The following is a 10,235-nucleotide window of genomic DNA, read 5'->3' on the forward strand; positions in this document are numbered from 1 at the left end:
AAGAAACTAAATGTCCACATTAACGTCAGGATCCCAACAACTGGAAACAGAACACAAACACATTATATAAAACTTCCTATCTTAATAAGATAAGCTTCTGTAAATCCTAATTTAGAAACCACGTAGTTGCCCACAGAACTGCAGGATCATGACTCAAGGTAGTTTTATTTGCAAGCATATAATCATAAAACGGTAGCACGTCTCTCAATGAACAAGTTCATGCTGCACAAATGACAGTAGAATAATGTAATTTCCTGGACCATAAGACCATTTCCTGGTGGACAAAGCAAAACTGACAGCTCAACAGTTATTGTAAACCAATGAAGGTTGACTCAAGATCCTGGGTGTACACATGAACCACTTTCCTTTTCTTAAGACTGGATTGTAACCCTAATTACTATAGTTGCCAAGCAGTTAAACTACATCTGCAAGACAGGAAGTTTTTGTAATATGACCTCCTTAAATAATCTTAGACTGCACAAAGCTGTTTTTTTTCTTGAAATTTGAATTCCTTTTTTTTTTTTTTTTGGGGGGGGGGGGGGGGTTGGGTTATTAAATAGAAATGCTGTTTAGTTTTTTTATTCAAGCAAAAAAAAAAAAGGCATTCATTCATTCTAAAATGCATGACAGTTCCCCCACTGTCTCTGCTGTGATTACTGTGATTACACCCATTACACCTACCTTCTCATGGTATGGCCCCAGTACGATCCAGCCACAGAATGTGTAACCGAGGTAGATCATGCCAGCACAGCAGCAGAAACGCAGGACTTTAGGGAAAGCTGCTTTCATTGTTAAAATCAGTACCTAAGCACATAAATGGATAGGCATTAGGTCTTCTAAAGCATAGAGGAAATGATGAAAGACCATAAGATAAGATCATATCTTAGAATATTTAGAAAGCTCAGTTCTTCTGATATCTCTTATGGATAATACACATTTTTATTTGATTAATCTCTTTGAGATTTCTTTTGCAAATTTAAGCTATAAATCCACAAGTTTTAACACATATTTTAATAGCTCTGGTATCTATACTGAGGCCCATACAGCCAAAAGACCAAAAGATAAAAATACTCACATTGTATTTCTGGAAGTATCCCAGATACCTGATCACGCCGACCCACACCATTAATGTAGACGTCCCCAGGAAGATACTGCACACATCATAACTTGTCAGACTCTACAATAGAGATGGAGAAAATTTTAAATGATTCAGGTGCAGCATCATCAGGAAATGAAATCTCCCTGAAGTTGAATATGTTGTGAAAAAGTTATTTCGAAGTGCGTCCGACCTACAAACTAAAACATTCTTATCGTCATTTTATTCTATATGGCAACAATTTCAACCAACTGCACTGATTTCTGACTTTGTGCTTGAACAGGCCAGCAGATAAACTCTCAGATCCTGGTTTAAGACGCTACTTGTAGATATTGTTCATCTGCCACATACAGTTTTCTAGACCTACACTTCTTTTGTCTTCTACATTATCAGTTTCTTCAATCTTTTTAAAGACATATGGCATACCAAACTGAGGTAAGCCATGTTTTAGCTGACAGCTCTTTGAAAATGATGTTGTTGCTGTCCTATTTTCTGTCATTAAAACTTTTACGTTTGTCATTTTTTCAATTCAATTCAACTTTATTTATATAGCGTCAAATCACGGCAATGCCATCTCAAGACGCTTTACAGACAGAGGGGAAAACATAATGAAGGCCAATTCATAACAGCCTATATAATGAAACCAACAGATTGAGTTGAGTCCAACTCAATCTCCCATCCTGAGCAAGCACACTGGCAACAGTGGGAAGGAAAAAACTCCCTTTTAACAGGAAGGAAACCTCCGGCAGAACCCGGCTTAGGACAGGCAGCCATCTGCCTCTGCTGTGTGGGGGGAAGAGGACAGAAAGACAACAGACAACAGGAACTGCTACTCCCGGCCAGGGAGACCTGCTGAGACAGGAGACATACATGTTAATGATGCAACACTGTTATGGGGGGGGGGGGGGTAAAAGAAAGAGATAAAGAGAAAAAGAAGACGCTCAGTGTATCAGGAAATGTCCCTCAGCAGTCTAAACCTATAGCAGCATAACTAAGGGATGCTAACCATCCCTAGCTATAGGACTTATCAAAAAGATAAGTCTTCAGCCTAGTCTTAAAGGTGGGGAGGGTGTCTGCTTCCCTAACACTAACTGGGAGCTTATTCCATAAGAGAGGGGCCTGATAACCAAATGCTCTGCCTCCTGCTCGGCTCTTTGAGACTCTAGGAACCACAAGTAAGCCTGCAGTCTGCGAACGAAGTACTCTGCTTGGTATATAAGGAACAATGAGGTCTTTGATATATAGTGGTGCCTGGTTGTGGAGAGCTTTATATGTAAGGAGAAGGATTTTAAATTCTATTCTAGATTCAACAGGCAGCCAATGAAGAGAGGCTAAAACTGAAGAAATATGATCTCTCATGCTGGTTCTGGTCAGGACTCTGGCTGCAGAATTCTGGATCAGCTGAAGGCTTTTCAGGGCATATTTAGGACAGCCCAGTAATAGAGAGTTACAGTAATCTAGTCTCGAAGTAACAAAAGCGTGAACCAGTTTTTCTGCATCACTCTGAGACAGAATGTCCCTAATTTTTGGCTATATTACGTAAATGAAAGAAGGCTGTTTTAGTAACCTGCTTAATATGTGGGCCAAAGGACAGGTCAGGGTCAAATATTACTCCAAGGTTTCTCACTGTAGCACTGGAAGCTAAAGTAATGCCATCCAGGTTCATTGCAAAACCGGAAAATTTAGCTCTGAGTTTTTCAGATCCAACGAGAATTACTTCGGTCTTATCTGAGTTTAAGAGGAGAAAATTTCTAGACATCCAAGTCTTTATGTCTATGAGACAATTTTGTAGCCTATTGGGCTGATTTGTTTCATCTGGTTTAAAGGATAAGTATAGTTGAGTATCATCTGCATAACAATGGAAGTTTATTCCATGCTGTCTAATAATTTTGCCTAAAGGGAGCATATATAGCATGAAGAGTATTGGTCCAAGTACAGAACCTTGAGGACTTACTGTAGTTTGGGAGGAGGACTTGTCATTTACATGAACAAACTGAAGTCTATCAGATAAATATGATTTAAACCAGCTTAACGCTGTACCTGTAATTCCAATCACCTGTTCTAGTCTTTGTAACAGAATGTTATGATCGACTGTATCAAATGCAGCACTAAGATCAAGCAAGATAAGTACGGACACAAGTCCTTTGTCTGAGGCCATAAGAAGGTCATTAGTAACTTTCACCAATGCTGTCTCAGTACTATGATGAGCTCTAAATCCTGACTGAAACTCCTCGCATAAATTATTTCTGCTCAGGTGGGCATGTAGCTGAGCTGAAACTATTTTCTCCAGAATTTTGGACATAAACGGGAGGTTAGATATAGGTCTATAATTTGCTATCACCTCTGGATCCAGAGATTGCTTTTTAAGTAAAGGCTTGATTACAGCAGTTTTAAATGATTGTGGTACATATCCTGTCACTAAAGACATATTGATAAGATTTAGTAGTGATGTATTAATTAAAGGGAAAATGTCCTTAAAGAGGCTCGTTGGGAGAGGGTCTAAGATACAGGTGGATGGTTTAGATGAAGCTATTATTTTAGTTAATTCAGAGGGTTGGACAGGACAGAAACTATTTAGACACAAGTCAGATCCTGGTTCTAAGGATGCTTCGGAGACCACAACAGGCTCAACATTATAGGTAGAAGGAAGAGTATTGTGAATTTGATCTCTAATAGTGTCAATTTTATTCCTGAAAAAATACATGAAATCATCACAGCTAAGTGAGAAAGGAATACATGGCTCCACAGCGCTCCGGCTCCTAGTAAGCCTAGCTACAGTGCTGAAAAGAAACCGAGGGTTGTTTTTGTTTTCCTCTATCAATGATGAATAATAAGCTGTTCTTGCCATACGTAAGGCTTTTTTGTATACGCTTAAACTTTCTTTCCAGGTTAAGTGAGACTCCTCTAGTCCTGATGAACGCCATCTGTTTTCCAAACGCCTTGATGCCTGTTTTAGAGCTCGAAGCTGGGAATTAAACCAGGGAGCCTTCATAATCTTACCTAATTTCTTCTTCTTTAGGGGAGCAACATTATCCAAGGTTGTACGCATTGAAGCTGTTATAGTATCAGCATGTTGATCAATCTGAGCAGGAGTAACAAATCAATGCAACAAAAAATTGGAAATAAATTATGTCTTTGTGACAAGCTGCTATCAATGGCAAATATAGTGTTACTTTTTCTTTCTCAGCCCTTAGTTTGGAGGCTTTTGTATGCTTTAAATCATTCATATGCCATTGTTAAGTGGCTTGTAAAGAAACCAGATGCTCAGATACAAAAAGTCAACTAAACAAATTAATTTAAAAAAAAAAAAAACTGCTAACAAAACTTTGAAAGGTCTTCAGACTGGCTGGAGAGGAATTACTCATGAAAGCTTGAAAAGACAGAAGAAAGTGTGGATTACATGACAGAAGTAGTCTACCTCTGTCCATGGATATAAACAACATCTATTGAGTAATTTGGTTCCAAAGTTCAAGCACTAAAGATACTTTAGCAGCTGTAGTTCACAGCTTATCACACAGTTCCTTAATGAATAACTGGATGTAAAGTCAAATGTTGAAGATGTAGTCTATTACACATTTATAAGTACAAATATCTCCATTAGTCATCATCAGCTACCACATACAGACTTTATGGAGACTAGGTGATGACACAAGATGGACATCTTGTGTTAAACCAGCGTTCTTTCTAAAGGCCAGCAGGGGTTTAGGCTCTAATTGAATATTGAAAAACAGGTCAGATAGCTTTGAAGTACATGGAATAAAAACATAGATTGAAGCATGATTAATTATCTCGTAGTTTCAGATCTTCGTAAATACATCATAACATTTGTTTTGAATAGAGGTGCAACAGACAATTAAAAAAAAGATTATATCCAGTCACAGTGACAAGTCCACAATGTTTGCATTTTATCCACAACCCATTTATTAGATCCTCCCCTCATTCAAAAGATTGTGATAAAAAAATAAAACTCAAAGACTCAAATCAGCAATGAAGGATGAAAGGGTTATCATGCTGGTAAAGGTGGCTCTGAGTTAATATGACCACATCTCCATAAGAAGGTAACAAGGGTCTCGGTTTGCAGCTCATTAAAACAGAAATACCTCAACGTGAAGAGTTTTTTCTACATTTTTTTTCTTTTCAAAGTTGTTTGAATGAGGCATACAGGTGACATCAAGCCAACTGGACTACCAGGCTTACCTTTGCTTGTATTTCCATCTTCAGTATAGATCCAATTATGGCCAAGATGTCGCTGACGATGACCAGCACATACCAGCCATTGAGAAACTCCCTGTGGTCATCCTCACACACTTTACGATTGTAGTGCTCATGAAAGAATCGTGAAAATCTCTACAATGATGTAAATTCAAAATTAATCCCTTGAAAATACCTACAATACAGATTAAATGTGAAATTGTTTCATTGTCATGTGTGCAAACCCTCTGTAACGGTTTGCAGTCAAAGCAATGAGTCAGTTTAAATGAGGTCAGACATTAATCTTGGGCAATTTTCTTTCAAAAAAATGACTACAAAAAATTCCAAAAGTTTTTTTTTTCTAAAGCAGAATGAACGAAGAATTACACTGTGCAGTGAAAGCAGTGGCTGACCTGAAGTAGCCTGACAGCCAATATGATCGAGCGCGTGCACAATGCTGCTGATGTGATGCAAACCAGAATGACAAAGCCATCAAACACTAGTAGATAGTGTGTGTTCTTCTGAGCTGAAAAGGACAAGAGTGAATGCCCAAGTGTTAGAGAGTTTATTTCTTATGAAACTCCCTCACACTGCTGGTACAGGACAAGAAAACGCCTTCCTAACAGTCAGTATCAAAAGTAAAACCTCCAGTTACGAACTGGGAGGGTGGGACACTGAAACTAAACAGCACTCAAACATTTTACCATTTTCCCCTATTCATTTGTTTATTCATGACTTAATGCCCTCCCCGCTTGAAGTCAGACAACATGTTACCTGTCCCAGATATCTTCCAGCCCCGACATGCACTGCTTTCAGAATCTATGTCCAGAAATATTTTCACTTTTCCACTGTGACACTTGTTATCAAATGTGATCTGGGGAAAAAAAAAAAAGATAAAAATATCAGTATTCATCTGGATACCGCCTGCTCAGTTCAGTTTTCACACTCACATGTAATTTTTAAAAACAGGAAATGTATACCGTGATGTAGAAGGAGTAGCAGTCGGGTAACTCTCGAGAGCTAACGGTCTGCAGGTTAATTCCCCTCAGCTGGAAGGTTATCTTGAGGTCAACAAGCCTGGACATAAAAATAAAACAAGTTATGTAAAAATGTGATTTTTATGAGCAAAGCAAATCTGTGAGTTAGCATTACATGTAGAGGGCATTGTATACCTGTAAAAGTCCAGCTCAAAAAATGATGCATTCTGGGTTTTCCACTGGCTTGTAGTCTTTGGATCATGTAACATACAGACTGACAAAATGGAGGGTTTGTTGAAAAAACAAAATAGAGAAAGGCACGTTTTTTTTAATTTATATCTTCCGTTGCTTTGAAACAAAAGAGGAAGAGAATGAGATATAAACATAATCTTACCTGTCTCCAGCTCTGCATCAATGTCAAAAGCTTCATCTGAGGGGTTCAAGCTGCCTCTCTTGTAGTACTCTTTACAGATGATGAGAGGCTGCAGCTTACCATCTTCATTCTCTGCATAACTGATTGGGCCGACTGAGAGCTGGCCCAATTGACTGTACTGTAAATTCCAGAGGTTTCAGGTGAATGCCCATTGTTCCAGGGTAATTTAGATAGCATAGAGATGCTGACAAGAGTCATATCACATATTTACACAGAGCTCTAGCATTAAAAAAAATTGCCCTACGCAAAGGACTGTGACGGTGCCCAAGTTTTAGATATTCATTATTCATCCTCATTTGTGTGTAACCTAATTCCTCAAGAGACCATATTTGTGATGTTCTACATACAAACTGGGTACAATGTTTAAATACAAACCAGGAAACATGGTCATGTTTTGCCCTCATTAAATCGATAACAGCAAAATTATTAAATCATAATCTATATGATAATTCTCAAAGGTAAATATATCAAAATATCTGTAAATTATACAAAGACTATTGTAATAAGATGACCAAAAAGCTGTAATTTTCTACAATGACCTCCCAAATTGAATTCTCATGTATAAAGCCTAACAGAATAACTCAAATTATCTTAATACATGTAAACAATTCTCACGTTATGCCAAAGAAAACTAGCTTTTTTTGTTATAGAGATGTGAACGATTTCAACACTCAGTCATGAGGAAAGAGGAAAGAGTTCACTAAACCTGACAATGACTGAAGCACCTGGTTTTAGACTGTCTTAGACTTGCAGTATGTATGTTTGTATGCCTCTTACAGCACTTCATCTTTCTGAACTCGATCATTACGAACAAGAGAAATCTACACCTGGTCCTCACTGAAAACATGGATCATATAGCTTACATACAATTTTCATGTAAGATGTATTTTAGACTGGATCTTTAGAGATTTTGATAAAATGGTCAATTCAGTCTTACAAAGGCTGCAGACCTGCAGGTTTTTAGTGTGTCCCTGTTCCAGCAGCACACCTCACTCAAAGTAAATTAATCCAACAGCCGATGAAGTTTTGCACAATTACTTAATTTGTAACAACTTCTCCTTGTACAATTCCTGAGACACTGCATCTTTAAAGATGCTAAGTTACATGAAATTTGGCTAGGTGGATTTTGCATTGCCATGCTGACAGTCAAGCAAAGAGGCCAATGGCCAATTAACAACAATGGCCAATGAGGCAAAGAGGCCACTACACTGGCTGAGCTCACCTGTTCCAGGACATAAAACAAACTATCATAGAAGGCTTGCTGGGTGTATACAGCTACACTGTAGTCATCCTCATCCATGCCACTGTAGTCCTTCAGGAAAAGGTTTTTCAGGGCCATAGTGTTTTCCTCCTTATAGGCAACCACCAGCTGGTTGTTCAGACCAAACAGGACAAGCTGTGAAGTAACAGGAGTGAATGTAAATACATCTTATAAGTGCAACCAAATTGATTAAGGAGCGGAGATTAAAGTTTACAAGCATGTATTTCATTATTTTAAGATAATTTCAGTTAAATTGGACTTTGGATGTCAGAGTGTGATCTCAAAAATCCAAACAGACATCAGATGTTGTCAACATTTGACACAAGTCATTTGAGTTTACTGCATTTGGCTCCATGCCTTGGACAAACTGTTCCTGGAAGCATTTTCCAGCTTGTTTCCAGAACTTTCCTCTTTTACAGTTTATCCATTGTACATACTTGTGTAGTAATCATGATAATCTTCAGAATCTGGACTCCCATTTTCCATGGTATGTGTCGTCGGGTCCTGTACTTCTCACATGGGCTCATGAAGTAATACTTCAGATCATCTCTGAGGGTCTCCTCTTTGATGACATCTTGGGTCAGAATAGAACTGAAGAAAAAAAGACAAACATGAAGGAGAACATTGCAAACTGCAACCTATGTCTGTGCTAACTTTCAGCACTGCAGACTCCTAAGATAAAAACACTAAACAGTTTACATTCGTTTGTTTTTTTGATTTTCCCAACTTTGTTTCTTTGGCTTGAAAATGTTGCAATACCTCACTCTCAATGTGAGAAATGGAGAAGTGAAAGCCTGAGAAATCGTTTTTTTCATGACTAATGATTGTTTGCCTGAGCACCAGATTGGTGAAGGACTCTATGTGCTGACTACTGTGGGTGTCTAGGTTCAAGTCCAAGGTTAGCCAAGTAAGTTATGTTCAATATTTTTCTACTTTGTCAATAACAAATCCACTGCAAATCCCCTCATGCAACATTTTAACCTCTTGAGTTTTATTAAACATCACCCTTCACAGCCTTGGTCCTGTCACAAAATAAACTATCAACTAAAAAATTAAAACAAAAAATAGCTGGGATTGTCGTTTTTAATCAAGAACATCGTTCTTGTCAGTTTGTTTCTGGTTTTGATAGTTGAACCCAAGGTGTTTAGGTGGTATACACGTCGAGGCAACATCATTTATCATAACTGGAAGATTTTTTTTAAAGTCCTGCACGAGGCTCAAGTGTGGATTTAAACCCTCTTACCTAATGGAATTGCTTCTGTCCAGATAACGAACCAATAACTCCATGACTGATAACCCACGGGGAAAACACCATTTAATCTTATGAGGGTATGACTGGCTTAGGGAGACACTTCACGCGTAGACTCTCTTCAACTGAACTTTGTGAGTGACCACGCAGCTTCCAGTCAGCCAATCAGGAAGAGAGTTTCAAAAGGCGCTCAGGTGCGTAATCTGCAGCGCGAGGGCAATCTGTGGCGTGAAGAAGGTGACGCAGAAAAAATGTGACGTTTAAGATAAGAAAGGAGAAAATATAAAAATTTAACTCTTTAAAATTTGAAATATTTATAGTGCAAAAATAAAATAATAAAAATTTCTTGTTTTATTTCTAAATTCACACAGTATTTTATCAGCACTAGAATGCATCAGAATTGTGAGATGGACTTATAGTTACAGAAAAAAAGAAAAACAATAAACAAATTAAACAAAAAGCTCTAAAATAAAATTTTTTTAAAATCTTGAGCTAAAACATTTGCCAAAAATTTTTTTGGGTTTTATTATTAACACAATACTTTATTAGTCACACACCCCCCCTCCCCCCCCCCCCCCCCCCCACACCCCCCAAAAAAAAAGCTTTTAGAACTTGTCTTCTTTAATGCAGTAAAGACCTTTTGCTCTTAAGTCAAGCTCATTTAGGTGCGAATATTTCAAAAAGCCCTGTAAACAATAAACAGCTCCAATATTCTTGACAGCATAAATAAGTCGTGTTGAATATAAAACCAAATTCTTGATATCATCTAGCACTGTCGCTACAATAACCTCTTTGAGACCATGATTCTTTCCCATGTACACGTTTAAAATACAAAAAGAGGTCAAGTAAACAAAGCTTTCCGTTTCACTGATACTGGTTTCAGTGTGGCTGCAAATTTATCATAGGACATGAATTGCATTCTTGCCAGTGCAACCACAAGTTGACTACAAGTCAGTCCCTCAGGTAGATGAGCTCGCCATCAGGTCCATCGAACTCTAATGGCATCTTGTTGGTCAGACTAAAGCAGT

General features: G+C 38.0%; 1 protein-coding gene across 1 annotated transcript in view; it reads right to left on the minus strand.

Annotated features, from left to right (window-relative positions):
* The window catches only part of mcoln2 (mucolipin TRP cation channel 2), a gene marked incomplete at its 5' end in the record, with an annotated part of 18,862 nt that extends 9,617 nt beyond the window's left edge, over nucleotides 1–9,245 (minus strand). The window contains 11 exons of the mRNA XM_079244756.1: nucleotides 682–804; nucleotides 1,076–1,177; nucleotides 5,294–5,443; nucleotides 5,701–5,813; nucleotides 6,062–6,161; nucleotides 6,268–6,364; nucleotides 6,460–6,538; nucleotides 6,659–6,815; nucleotides 7,920–8,093; nucleotides 8,396–8,549; nucleotides 9,202–9,245. Coding sequence (XP_079100882.1) covers nucleotides 682–804; nucleotides 1,076–1,177; nucleotides 5,294–5,443; nucleotides 5,701–5,813; nucleotides 6,062–6,161; nucleotides 6,268–6,364; nucleotides 6,460–6,538; nucleotides 6,659–6,815; nucleotides 7,920–8,093; nucleotides 8,396–8,549; nucleotides 9,202–9,245 — 1,293 coding nt within the window. The remainder of the gene's footprint in view (nucleotides 1–681; nucleotides 805–1,075; nucleotides 1,178–5,293; nucleotides 5,444–5,700; nucleotides 5,814–6,061; nucleotides 6,162–6,267; nucleotides 6,365–6,459; nucleotides 6,539–6,658; nucleotides 6,816–7,919; nucleotides 8,094–8,395; nucleotides 8,550–9,201) is intronic.
* Between the last annotated feature and the right edge of the window lie 990 nt (nucleotides 9,246–10,235).

Source organism: Telmatherina bonti (assembly GCF_933228915.1).
Source record: "Telmatherina bonti genome assembly, chromosome: 8".
Classification (NCBI taxonomy): domain Eukaryota; kingdom Metazoa; phylum Chordata; class Actinopteri; order Atheriniformes; family Telmatherinidae; genus Telmatherina; species Telmatherina bonti.